This window comes from Vipera berus (genome assembly GCF_964194415.1).
Source record: "Vipera berus genome assembly, chromosome: 3".
In the NCBI taxonomy this organism is placed as follows: Eukaryota; Metazoa; Chordata; class Lepidosauria; order Squamata; family Viperidae; genus Vipera; species Vipera berus.
This window is the reverse complement of record NC_138204.1, coordinates 181,648,145-181,662,842: the sequence shown is the minus strand read 5'-3', so window position 1 is coordinate 181,662,842 and position 14,698 is coordinate 181,648,145. Positions and strand designations below refer to the sequence as shown.

General features: G+C 35.1%; 1 protein-coding gene across 1 annotated transcript in view; it reads right to left on the bottom strand.

Moving 5' to 3' along the window:
- PREX2 (phosphatidylinositol-3,4,5-trisphosphate dependent Rac exchange factor 2) overlaps positions 1 to 14,698 on the bottom strand; it is a gene marked incomplete at its 5' end in the record, with an annotated part of 111,968 nt that overhangs the window by 4,070 nt on the left and 93,200 nt on the right. Inside the window, 5 exons of the mRNA XM_081325829.1 lie at positions 2,145 to 2,212; positions 3,496 to 3,598; positions 7,715 to 7,905; positions 9,189 to 9,255; positions 14,359 to 14,473. Coding sequence (XP_081181955.1) covers positions 2,145 to 2,212; positions 3,496 to 3,598; positions 7,715 to 7,905; positions 9,189 to 9,255; positions 14,359 to 14,473 — 544 coding nt within the window. The remainder of the gene's footprint in view (positions 1 to 2,144; positions 2,213 to 3,495; positions 3,599 to 7,714; positions 7,906 to 9,188; positions 9,256 to 14,358; positions 14,474 to 14,698) is intronic.

The window sequence follows — 14,698 nt, the reverse complement described above, 5'->3', positions numbered from 1 at the left end:
TACTGTCTGGCTCTTAGGAAGAAGCACATCATTTATTTTAACAAAAAGGAAACATGTATGTGTTTCACTTCCAAGTGCTGGTCTGTTGCAGGAGTTCTACAACTTCTCCAATATTATTTTGGGAACTAATAGTAAGATAGGTTTATGAGAGGTTCCCAGAATTAACACTCCAGGAGATTCTCAACACATTTATTGGGAGCCACCAATTCTACAGAGAGAAATTCAAATTTCCACCCTTTCATGACAGTCCTGACAATAACAAATTATACACTAGACTAGCTTTTTCTAGTTTGTTAGCATTGTAATATCAAAGTATCACAATATATTTAAGTTTTAGGACATTTCTAGGAAGAATAGGGTAGGAGAAGGAGTGGAAGAATCTAGAGGCAGAGTCAAAAGAGGAATCAGTCAATATGTTGACTTGTTTGCAAGTTTACAATGCTTGTAGACATTGGTCATAAGAGTTTCCTCTTCCTAGTAATTGCCAAAACAATATTGATTGCCTTGTCAGTAACAAGTGCCTTGTCCTTTTCTGATTAATACCAAAGCACAAATCTCTTCCCCTTTTAAAAGGAAAAAAGAACAAAAGAGATGATCCAGATGGCTTGATGTGCTCATCATAGTGGCAGTAACAGATCTATAGGTAGACTGTACTCACTGACTGCCTCATGCAATGATTGTTTAAAGTTACAACAATGCTAAAAGAATAATTTTGTGACCAAGGCATATTTATGACCTTTGCAGCATCTTTCTCTTTCTCACTCATTATAGCCAGTTAGCACATGTTGTCTTGTGCCTGACCTATTTTTCCCCTCCCCCTCCCGCAGAGTGAAGAGATTGGAAAGGAAAGCATTATATGAGACTAAGCAGGCACACAGTGGACAACACTCTGGCTATTTGCCTAGCATTCTCACAGTTTCCAGCCCTGAGAAGGATAGACAAACAGCCAGAGCCAGCACATTTCTTTTGATGTGTACTGCATTTTCCACTATATGCCAGTTTACTCTCTTGTAATCCCTTCCTCTCCAATTAATGTAAATATAAGCATTAGTTTCCTTCTTGCCAATTAGCCCAGCATTGGGATAAGCATTCAATTGTGGGGAGGGAGTGGAAAAAAGTAAAGCTGAAGTAAAATCATAAGCAGTCACAGTCATGTGATTTTCCACTCAGCAACCTAAGTTGCCAGTTCCAATTATGGTTGCTAAACGAGAACTACATGTATGTCAGGCCCTTTAAACTATTCTGCTATTATAGTGGAAGGTAATGAAAGCCAGACATCCCCTCTAAATTCATACAATTCAGCCCCAGGCAACACAACACAGCAAAATTTGGCAGCTTCAGCTTGCATCCTCATTATTTGAAAACAAGTTTTGTGATAGTGAGAAATTGCAGTTTTATTTTTGGGACTTGCAATAGTGTCACAGGAGTAGTAGGAGGCTCATGTTGATCCCCAATTAGATTTGTCACCATCTGAAATGATCCACAGCAAGATAATTCTTCAGTATTTGAATAGAGAACAATTGTAGATACTGGCTTTTCTCTCCATGCATCAACATGTTACCCCTGTATGTCCAATATATCCAATGGCATCTCATAATAGCAAGTAGAGAGGGATACAAAGAGTCTTCTACTGCTTTTCCCAATTATTCCACTAATTAAATGGAAGAGATCACTGTATTTTGGGAAGATGGTATAACCAACATTTATTTTCTACTTTAGAAATTTATCTAAACTACAGAAATATTTGAGGGCTTTAAAATACAGCATTAATACTGTATGAGTGAGTCTTTCAAAGTTTCACTGACATCTCTTCATAATGTAGCTCAGCACCATTCTGTGCTGAGAGCAAGATGTAGTATTTGTACTATAATATCTTGGGTATTAAAAATTCTTCATGTACTAGTTTTAGTGAACTCTTCATGAAAAATAATTCAGAACACAGTCACTTTTCTCTAGTATTAATTTTTTTAAATTTGATGGTGTTCCTGCTGAGAAACCAATTGTTAGGTAAAAATAATTACATTAAAATCTGATTCTAAAAAAGAAAAATAAATATTAGTGTCCTTGCAAATCCAGAAAATATACATGGCAAAAATTGTTAAAATTATTTCAGGAAAAAGAAATGAATTGAAATGTTAAATTACCTTGGAGCAGATGGTGGTGTTCGGTCCCTAACTCCCAAATTCTTTGCAGTATTTTGAACTCTTGCTCCCTGTAAGAATGAAAAATAGTTGTGCTTACCATACAATTTTTTTAAGCATCTGCTATGATAATTACCAAACTAACTTTCAAAAAGGAAAAAGGCAGAATATATAAATAATTACTTGTACTTGTATATCAGAAATATATGCATAAAAATGCTAATGGAAAATGTATGTTCCTGTTCAGCCCACACGCTCAGTGCCTCTTTAAAGAAACCACATCTTTTCCTGGGCTTGTATAGTAGCTGCACAATTTCAAGGAAATATCCATTTGAGTTAATGAGGTGTCCACACTGTACCCATGCCATTCCAAAACACCTTGTTGCACACTGTTGGTACTTCTCTAATTCAAAGATGTAATTTTCTGCTATTGAACCTACCAGTTGAACCTAAGGAAAAAAAATATGCAGTGTATAGCATGCACACAACTCCAAAGCACTTTCTTTGTTTTCAATCCAAGTACTACATATTTTTAATGGCATACTACACAAATGTGGGCTGGACATCATGCTAATTCAGGGAGTACATAGCTGGCTTAAAAATCATGTCCAAATAACACTAATCAATGGTTCCTCATCCAGCTGAAATGAGGCCACAGGATTCAGTACTGAGTCCTGGAACGCTCATATTTTATTGATTGTTATTAACCTTGAAGAAGGCATGTAGAACAAATCTGCAGATAATGCAAAATTGCTAAGATAGCTTATTTGTTTGTTTGTTTAATTAATTAATTAATTAATTTCTATAGCCATCCATCACAGCAAACGATTCTGGGCATCTCACAATTAAGAAACATATATTACAATTAAAACCTGTAAAACATTTTAAAACAATAAACACAATAAAACCATTAAAATACTGAAAAACATTAAAACATCTAATTCGAATACCTTAGTAGACTAACAAATTTTTTTTAATGATCTTGCTAGGTCAAAGAAATGAATTGAGAGTAAAGAAAAAAACTTAACAGATAATTGCAAGTTGTTATGGACATGGGATATGGGATCCTTGGCTTGGTAACGGCACTTAAAAGAATAATAATGGATTGCAAACTGAGTATGAGCCATGTGGCTACAGAAAAAAGGCAAATGCAATTTTGGGCAGAGAATAATTTCCAAAATAGAAATCTATAGTCAGAGAAATTGCAAGAGTTAAGAGAAGGGCAATGAGCTCAAGCCGATGGCTAAAACTGTGGTCCTATGAAGATAAATAAATTAAAAGAATTGTATCTATTTAAGTTGTATATATACAGTATAGCCTTGAAAAAAGACCACTAAAGAGAGAAATAACCTACTTGTTTGCGCATCACATCTGTAGCTTGGAGGATATAGCGAGGAGGTAGACCATGACTCCGAGCAAGAATTATTGCTTGCTCTAAAGTGATGCTCAGAGTACAACTAAACAAAAATCAAAGAAATCATTATTTATTTTATTTATTAAACAAATTTATAACTCGCGCATAGGTCGCCCCATGTGGCTTACAAACACATTCAATGTTGGGATTTTTAATATATAATTTTAATGCATTAATCATTACTCAGACAAGAATTAAAACGGCATTAAAATATTCTGTAAGATGCTGCTGTAACATTTTAATTTTCAAATTCGATTATTAACTTAGAAAGTTAGCTTGATAATATCTCCCAAAAAACACTTAATTTATTTTTATGTCTGATAGTAAATCTAAACATGCTCCACACATAATACTGTGAGGCTTAAAAGGAAGAAGTATATATTACAATGAAATACTGTGATACAAGAACTCTTTTTTGCTTTGATACAATATCAGAGATTGCTCAAACTTCTGCATTTTGGCTCTATTTCTTTTTCAGCTGTTGGATGTTCAATATTTAATTCTCTTCCCTGAAATTAAGAAAGTATAGAGAAGATTATGCCAAGATTATGCCAAAATAGTAAAGCGTGTCTAGCCATATCATGATGCATTCTTCCCTTTCATACTTACTTCACAAAATACCACACAAGTATGTAAGGGGCAGAGTTTATATCACAATGTTCTGATGTATATATTCTTCCCCCCCCTACCAGACTTCCATAAATCTCTCATACACACTTCAAACAATTATAACTAATTTATTCTTTTTACTGAGTAACTTTAAAAACAAATATTTTAAATATTAATTTTAGATTTTTATATTCTCATTGTTAAATAAATATACTACCAGCTTTTCCTTCTATTATTTACTCACTCTATTAACTTTACTGGATTTAACTTATTAATGATTTTTAAATACGTTTTCATTCATGAGAATGTCAATAATATTAGAATTTTATTCAAAATACAGAGGAGAGTTCCAAAAGTCTGTATTGTTATTATTATTAAACCTGCCCATTAAAATTTCAGTTGTCTTCTGATGCCTTCCCTACATTGCTGATACAAGGCTAAGGGTTATAGCCTATGTATTAAAATAGTTTAAATACTGCCTCTAGAAGTACCCTGAAACCACACTCCCTAAGACAAGGGTCTTCAAACCTGGCCCTTTTATGACTTGTGGACTTCAACTCCCAGAATTCCTCAGCCAGAGAAACCAAAAGACAGAATAAGGCCTCTAAAAGTCCTAGATTTCATGCTCCCAATTTCAAGGAGAAGTCACAGAACATGTAAAGAATTCCAGATTTTATTTCAGTCTTTATTTCACGTCTATTACAGATATTGTGATAGTTTGTTTTACATCTATACTTGCAATAGTTAATAATGCAGGTTTTTTCCCCTAAAACAATCTACCCTGCAGCATAAAACCTTCATTGCTCTCCTAATTTCTAATATGCGCTTTATTTTTTCCTTTAGATACTGTTACAGAGAATAATAACAAATCTAGGTAAAGAAAATCAAAACAGAAAACTCGTGTGTTTACATCAGAGACTGTTTAAAAACAATCTTATCGTTATAAAATAATGAATTGTACAAATTGCAGTTGACAGTTAAAATTCTGAGCCATTATTACTTTTTCTTTTTAAAAAACTGAGCAAAACTATTTTAATACAAAACAAGAGCCCAGTGGGGAAGATGGCTCAGATTGTGTTTTATGAACCAAAAGTGAATCTAGAAACTTATTTGTCATAATTGGTTATTATCCTTGTGAAGTATACAATTGTACTGCAGTTGTACAAATAGTTTATTTCTATTTTCAAAAAGATCTCCACTAAAGGAAGATTGACAGCTTCTTATGTTACTTGCACTTGTTCTGGAAAACTGGGGGCGTTTCATACACTAAGTCAGTAGACTTATCTTTACAGATAATCCCTGAGTTACGAACATTAACGCTCGTTCGAAGTTACGTGATAAGTGTCCCCTAGTGTTTACAAACAAATCCCAAAATTACAAATGTTGTAGCACCACGGCAGTTGTTCACCCTTAGGAACAACTGCAGAGGCTCTGCAACATTCAACCTGTTTCCCCCCCCCCCACTCCGCACAACTGCTTCTCCTTCCCTTCCTGCCGGACCGGACTCACTTACCTTGAAAAGATCTATCTCCTCTCTTCCACGGTTTCTGCCTTTGAGGGAGACAAGAGTTAATGGAAGCTCCTGGAAGCCATAATATCGTGTGAGTTCAGGCACCCATCCTCTTTTGCCTGTCTTCTGTTCCCCCAACTCCTTTCAGCCACCACCACAACACTTTTTACCCAAATGGAGACCTGGGGGAGACCATTGCTGTGTTTTCAAGCATTCCATTTGCTCACAAATGGAGCTTTCAGTCTCCCCAAGGTCTCCTTTCAGATAAAAAATGTTTCAGCACCTATGGGACGCTTGGAAACACAGCAAATTGCTCAAACACTTTTTATCCGAATGGAGACCATGGGAAAACTGGAAGCTCCATCTATGAGCAAATGGAGCGCTTGAAAACACAGCAAATTTCTGTGTTTTCAAGCATCCCATTTACACACAGAGTTTCCAGTCTCCCCAAGGTCTCTGTTTGGAAAAAAAAAAGTGTTCCAGTGGTGGTGGAAAGCAGTTGGGAGGAGCAGGAGACAGGCACAGTGTTTGCGCCAAAAATGAAAGTTTCTGGAGTCCATGATCTCGCTAGAGTTCAGGCATTCATTCTCTGCAAAAGAGGTTGGACGCCTGAACTCATGCGATATTACAGCATCTAGGAGCTTCCATTGACTCTTGTCTCCTCAAAGGCAGAAACTGCTGCAGAGAGGAGACAGATCTTCTCAAGGTAAGTGAGTCCAGCACAGCAGGGAGGGGGAAGCATGAGGTATCTTAGTGGGCTGGGGAGGCATTGGGGGACTGTTCCATCACCAGGCCCCCCATGGCCTTCCCCACCCTGAGAAACCTCATGAGCACTTAACAAACTGCGTATCTTCCCATGCATTTGACTAGCGAATACATGGGCAAAAGCAGGGAGTGATCTTATTCAGCATATGAGATTCACCCCTATGAGTACTCAAGTTACAAATGGAATGGGCAGGCTCCATTACATTCATAACTCGAGAACTACCTGTATTTTATATTTCTAGCAAAAGTAGCTCAGTCATTTGAACATCTATAATCTATTTTTTAAAAAGAATATAATTCCATCCAGGCATTACTGTTCATGTTTAAGACATGAGTATGGATGACATAATACATCTACTTGTTTGTCAAGATACCCACATAGTTAGTATAAAGATCTCTGTGAGGTTTATCAGTACATTTGTCTATTTGGTTGTAGTTAAAATAGCTGAATGACTGAATGAGCCATTTCTAACTTTTTCAAACAAAATTTTTCTTTTTGGCCATACCATCACAAAATACGTAACTCACAACATAAAAAGATTGTGAACCCCTTTGTGCAACAACTTATAACCAAAATCCTGGCTCATTTGTGGCCATAGGTTAAGGTCTATCTATAACAGATTTGGGTAAAACGCATACTGATGGAACAGTACAATAGCATCCAATGCAAATGTAATGTTCTGGAGTGTGATATCATCGTTGTTGCAGAGTAAAAGAAGACCTGGCTCTGGGTTTGTTGAGGTAATCCAGATGAATGTTAGGGAAACATAGTCTACTATTGTCTGCTAAGGAAAAAGAATAAGTTCAGGATAAGGTTGGAAGCACTTAGAAGCAGTTTCAGAGCAGCTTTTGTTATACACTATGTCTCTGGTTGAATTGAAGGATCTAACGCAATATATAGAGTGACACCTCAATCTGTTGAGAGAACTTGGCAATATCATCATGTATTCCAGAAGAATACTAGGATATGTAGGTAGAACCAATTAGTTTTGGAAAATGTCAATTCCATTTTAAAATATATATTTTAGAGAATGTCAAAAATGTTACATATTATCATGATAGCCCAACAGACCTCTACTCATGCGATAAGGCATTAATCTATTGGAATTATTTTACAATTTTCTGTGAGGCAGTTCTATATTGCTAATGACTGGAGCAGCATAAATAGTTGCAAGATAGTTATTGCCATTCATATCCATATCCATACCCATCTTATTTATTCTTGAGTCTGGACAGCAATTAACAGTAATTTTTAGAAAATATAAATTGCCATACCGATGAACTCCACTGTTGCATAAAACGATGTGGCAGGCTCCCAGCCGGCTGCAGAGTTCTGAAGAGATGGACAGTAGTCCTACTCCAGAAGCACCACAAGCTGTGTAAGCACAGGCTGCTGTACGCTTGGATCTTATGAAAGACGCCATTAGTCGGTAAAGCTCATCCAAAGAATTGATAGGCCTCATTAGCTGCCAAGTAATAATAATAATAATAATAATAATAAAGTTGGAAGGGACCTTGGAGGTCATCTAGTCCAATACAATGCAAATACAAATACAATGCTACTATCATTAAAAGACAACATAGCGAACATATGGTATTTTAAGTTCATCAAAATTAAAAAAAATGCTGCTGTCTTGAACATCCTGTAAAGATGAAGTCCTAACTTTTATTCTTTCCATAACTCATATGATGATCATTTATTAAATTTAAATCCTGAAATTCTGCCTATACAACACTTAGAGTAACCTATAACAAGCAAAAACATAAATTTTAAAATATACAAGTGCAATCAATGCAACACAATTAAAATCAGGTAAGATTAAAATCAATTAAAGGTTTGTGGAAGAGATAGGTTATTGCATTATATTACAACCACACAGAAAAGGCTCTTTCTCACATGGGTCTAATTTCGCTTACCATACCTCTTTATATACTCTTTGACAATCTCTCAGGCATTGTCTTTGACTTCAAGGCTTTCTTAATTGCTTTTCAGTGCACTAGAGTAGTTACATTATTCTATGTAGTGATTCTCAATAAACATATATGACAAGTAGACATTAACTCACTAAGTCTTTTAGTACAACATATTTTTTTTCTGAAAACACTGACCTAAACAGGGCCAGATTAAGGCTAACTGATTTCCTAAGCACAGTCCAACAATGGTGTCAACAGAACGAAAATCTCACACAATGAGAAGAAAACAAATGTGATATCTGACAACATCTTTAAACTTACATTTTAGTCATTCACCACAACAAACAAATTAATTGCAGTTCTAAATATAATAGGCTTGGAAGAGAGATGGAACCTTTCCAATTTCTCAATATTCAGCACTGAAATCTTATTACTATGGGACCATGAAAGTATTTCATGCAATTTAAGGTTATTTATATATATATATACAGGATGCACTGCTTCACAATAAAGGTAGACCTCCACTTAGAACCATTCATTTAGTGACTGTTCAAAGTTACAACAGCACTGAAGAAATGATTTACAACCATTTTTCACACTTTACAACTGTTGCAGCAACCCATGGGGAAGCCAAACTCACTTAATAGCCATGTTACTAACTTAACAACTGCACTTATTCACTGTAGCAAGAAAGGTAAAATGTAAAATAGGGCAAAATTCAGTTAGCAACTGTCTTGCTTAGCAACATAAATTTTGGCCTCAGTTGTGCTCGCAAGTTGAGGACTAACCTGTAGAGCATATTCAAATTTTACTTTAATCATACTTATTGATTTACCTTATCGATATAAGCAGCTTTTGATGTTGAATTAGGAGGAAGATTTGATTTGTCCAGATAAAATGCTCTGGGAAAAGAACACCCCACAATATATTAATATTTCTCAATAACATTTGTAAGATAAATGCAGTCTCTTTGTGACTGAAATTGCAGGACATTAAATATGAACTGCCTTATGAAACCCTATGTGGAATGTTATTGCACTAAAAATAATTCTGAGGTACTCAAAAGCTGAATTAAAAGCATTCTACCACAGAATATAGACAAAATCCTCAAAAGACAGTAAAGAGAATAGAATTTTAAATTATAAAATTCTTTTTTACATGTTTAGAATTCTTGATGTTCATACAGGCTTTGATCACAATAACAGCAGCTTTCTGCAAATCACCACAGTAAATAAAAATTTCAGAAACTGATTAAGCATCAGAATCCATGCTCACAATAGTATTTATAATTTCATTTCAGCACAACTAAAAATATCCTTCATCTATACGAGACTGACACCTTTTGGGGTTTGGGACCTGCACAACAACCCTCAGGAATATAAGGGCCACTGGGACAGAACAAACATGCAAAGTGGCCATAAGTCATGAACTTGTATAAGGCTAGGATTTTATCCACCTTATGTGTAGGAACCTTCCTGAATTATGTTAAATTTATTTATGCTTACAATTAGAGTGTTTATATATTTTCCCGTTTAAAATGATGGGAAGCAATGCTGCTAATTTTAAACAAAACTCTCATATTGTGTAGTACATATTAAAAAAGGAAATGACATTTCCCATCATATTTATCTAATATAAAACATATTTTTAAAATACATATCAGTTAAAAAATATTCCTGCCAGCAATGCAATATAAATCTGTGATTCTTAAAAATGTATTATGACATAAAGTTTCATTTTGTACAGAGACGAAAAATGTATTCGGAATGTTTGAAAGACATGCAAAATAACCAATTTCAGAGCTGTTCTTAGCATCAGATTTTGGCCAAAATCTCATGCATCAGAAAAAATAGACAACTGAACGTTATAGGAAAGTTTGATCCAAATAATTTTGAAAACGTATGCACATTTACTAAGGAGTAAGAACTACATTCACTTGGGATTTATTTCTTGCTTAAATGTTTGGAAATGTATTATACATATATTAGCCTTTATAGACCAACTTTTTCTCCTTATTGCTGCTGGAACATTTTAAATATAACATTTTTATATCTAAATATGGACAGAATGGGGGCAGTGTTGCAAAATATTACATATTATGTATGTCTGAATGCAGACCTGATTAATTTGGTATGGTGCATACCTCTATAAATGTAACTTCACTGTTTTCTATACGTGGCCACTGTTATAGGTGCTGCTGGGAGAGTCCTTTTTCAGTCTGGTTCTTAACTTTTTTTCAGCACAAGCGAAAAAATGACAGTTGGCTTGGTGTCTAAAGCAGGACTAGTATTCATCATGGTCTCCCAGTTTCTGGCCTTGCTTCTTACATCAAACTGGCTCTGGAGGTAAGGCTATTCCTCCCAAATACCCATTAGACTTTTAAAATATGACATATCAAAAATATATTTCCTCCTTAATTAGCTGACACTTGAGTAAAAACTGGTAGAGCAACTTCCAGTGGCTTTTCACAAAAGGGTATTTGGTGTTTCTGAGAACCTGTGGATAGCATACAAATTCCCAAAGCACTTCACTTAATTACTGAATGCTTGTTGAGAACCTCAATTATATGTTATGAGGAAAGCTAATGTAGAAGTTGGCGTATTACCTGAAAAAGACTCAATTTTTTAATCTACTTAAAATGATAAGGATGAAATCTTAATGCTTATGTATATGCAGAAAGTGTTTGCATTATAGCTTTTAAAATTTAGTAGATATTATTGAAGGGTTTTTTTAAAATATAGAATACCCGTAAACTGACAGAGAAAAGCTGATTCTATTCTACCTCAAGGTTAGGTTGTGTGAGTTGCTACCTATCGTTCTCCAGTTTAAGGAACAGAATTTTAAACCACCTGTTGGTAAACCCAGGTTACTTAATGTAAGAGCATGAATCTGCTATTGTATACCAACAGCTTCTCCATTTGCAAATAATGCTCAATGCATTTTAATTTCCCCAATTGTCCTCACCATCTGCAATTCAAAATTCTCTGGTGAAACATAGAATTCCCTCACCTCACCACATTTGACAGGAGACTGACTGCTCTATTTTCCTTCTTTGCTGTTTTACCTCTCACTGCATTTTAATTACTACAAAAGGAAACTAAATGTTTTATATTTTTCCTCTTATATTTATATATTGCATAGTGAATGTTTTAATATTGTGTGATGGGGGAGTTGTTGTATCTATCCTGTGTCACATTGGTTCAGTTGTATGGCTTTATAAAAATCATGAACACAAGTTTGCCACCACTTTCTTCCCATTCTCCACCCTAACCATTTTTTTTGTCCTTGTTTTTATGTGACTTTCAGTTTTGCAAACTTGGGATTATGGAGAGGGAGCAAGAGAGAGAAGTGAAAATTATATCTTATGTAAGGGAGGAATTTACAGTACCTCTCTAGCCTTAATTTGTGTTGGGAGAAGTTGTGTCCACAAGGATAAAAAGAGTATGTATTCAGTTGTAAATAAATGCATTAATTTTGAAGTGAAGTTAGGAAAAGCAATGTGAGATTTCCCATCCATATCACCTCCCCCAAACAGATCTCAGTGGTTTCGGAATGAGGAAAACTGAATGAGAAATGCATACAAACTGGAGCCTCACTTTGCAGCACAGAACCTGTTCCTGTTCCACTTCTCTGGAGAAAGGAACAAACAGAAAAACAAACAAAAAGCTGTTTTGCAAATCTAGTTTCAGAAGGAATTTTTCTCCTCTCTCAAAACACTAGGACCAGGATTGTTCCAATGAAGCTGATTTGAAGGCAATTTAGGACAGACAAAAGAAAGTATTTATTCACACAGTGCATAATGAACCAGTGAAATTCATTGCTGCAAACTGTGTTGATAGATATTAACATAGGTTTATAAAATGTAAAGGTTGAAAGGGATCTTAGAGATCAATTACTTCAATGTCATGCCCACCAGAGGTACTACACTATCCCCCCAAAATAGATATCAAAATTCTGTTGAAATTTCCAACAAAGGACAATCAATTTCCTGTCTCCTGGTTGTGCTATTAGCCATTGATTGAGACATTTTCCTCAGCTGCTATATATTTTAATTTTTGTATTCAAATTGGTTTTGAATTGCTTTTATTAAGATTGTTTATCATCCCATCGTTACTTGATGGGATGGGCGGCCATGCAAATTGAATAAGTAAACACATAAATAAAATGAGATTTCATCATGTATTATACATTATTTTATTTGAAAAAATCCTTATGCGACAATCCCCAAACACTTAAACTGATGACAGGAAGAGTCTGGTAAAACTAACAACTCTGTCTTCCACCTAATATATCAATACAGTCTAGGACTCCTGGCCTCATAAAGATCATTCTGGAAATTTCTTCTGATTGAAATCATCTTCCAATCAACATAGGTTCAGAGTAAATAGACACTGCTAAACTTTATCACAACCTGAAAGCAGAAAACAATATGGTATTTTTTAAAGTGCCCTGAAGAAAACAGAATTAGCAAAGACTAATTACAAACTCCAAGTGCTATCAGGCAGAAAGTTTGATGAGCACAACCTCTCTACTACTAACTAAAGCAACAATATCTTTTTTTCAGACTTTTAAACAAATCTAAAATAGATGTTTTGTTAATAAATAGTAGAGTAGTGGCTCAGTGGGTTAGGACGCTGAGCTTGTCGATCAGAAGGTCGGCAGTTTGGCGGGTCGAATCCCGAGTGCCGCGTAACAGAGTGAGCGCCTGTTACTCGTCCCAGCTTCTGCCCACCTAGCAGTTTGAAAGCACGTAAAAATGCAAGTAGAAAAATAGGGACCACTCCGGTGGGAAGGTAACAGCGTTCCGTGCGCCTTTGGCGTCTAGTCATGCCGGCCACATGACCACGGAGACGTCCTCGGACAAATGCTGGCTCTTCGGCTATGAAACGGAGATGAGCACCGGCCCCTAGAGTCGGAAACGACTAGCACGCATGTGCGGGGGAACCTTTACCTTTACCTTTAATGCTGAGTTTGCATGAAATACAAAACACTCCTGAATCTTTTTGAAGTATACACAACTTTCATAGGTAGGCCTTTTCAGGTTTGAAAGAAAATTAAACAAATGGAGATTAGAAAAAAACAGATTTAGTTCTTAAGGCTGCAATCTCTGTCTTAGTTTTATCATTTGGCATAACATGGGGATATTTTCAACTTGAAAAGGAATTGTGTATCATTGTGAAAACAATATAGGAATAAGCCTATTGTCTGGAACATGACAGAAGGGAACTATAACAATAGAGTGGTGCATTAATGACATTACAGCTGTTGCTAACTCAACAAATTTGTTGATAAAATTGGGTTCATATAGAAATACAATTATTTTGTACAATACAAAATAATGCTTTTGTTACTAAGAGAGAGGAATGGAAGATAATATACTGTTTCTATGTACTGTGTTACTGAAAGGAATTTACTGTTATTTGTCTTCTCTCTTTAAACACCCCAAGCAACAAAAGGAGTAAGTAGTAAAGCATTTGGAAGAAAAGGTGAAATACAAATTTCCTTCTAATCTGAACATCTATTTTAATTTGTGAGAACTCATCAGCAACATAAAGAAGTTATTATGTTCATAGGAGATGATTTGGTATTATGTGCCAATCGGTCTCTTTTACATAACTAGAAAGAGTTAGATTCATTTCCATATCTTCAAAAGAGGCAATTATCTTGATATACTTGATGGTTCAGTACTGCAAAAAATCAAATTGTGGCAATGAAATAATAAAACAAAAACCATAGTACAGACTTTCATATGAAGTACCAAAATATGCAAGTAAATTTGGCTGAGTAGGTTATAGGAATTATACTGGAAATATGTCATATGCTCAGATGTTTGTCTCTATTTTTCCCTATATAATTAGTCAAAATATTAACTAGACTGATTTCAGACTGGAAAAAAGAAAAATCTGAATGTGTTTGCACACTATGATCCACAAAAGCAGGACTTTTGTCCATATTGTTTTAGCATCATGATGAAAATTTGTGCTTAGAAATAACAAATAGCTCACCTGAGCTTTTGGTTATACTGTTTTACTTTTTCCAATGAAGCTGCATTAATCTGGGCTTGAAATTCTTCTACTGATACATTGTCTCTATAATAATATCCTTCCATACTTTCCAGGGCTATAAAAGAATACAAACGAAACAATACAGATTCTTATCAAACTGATCCATTAATTTATTTTTTCCAGTTTTCCTATATCTATAAATGTTGTAGTTCTCCAAATATGCTACTGCCTTTCTGCAGCTAACACAAACACTCATGTACATGGTCATATTACCTAAAAAAAAATTAAGTAGAAAGATATCAGGAGCTTGTTCTTTTCTGTACCTTTAAATATACTATAT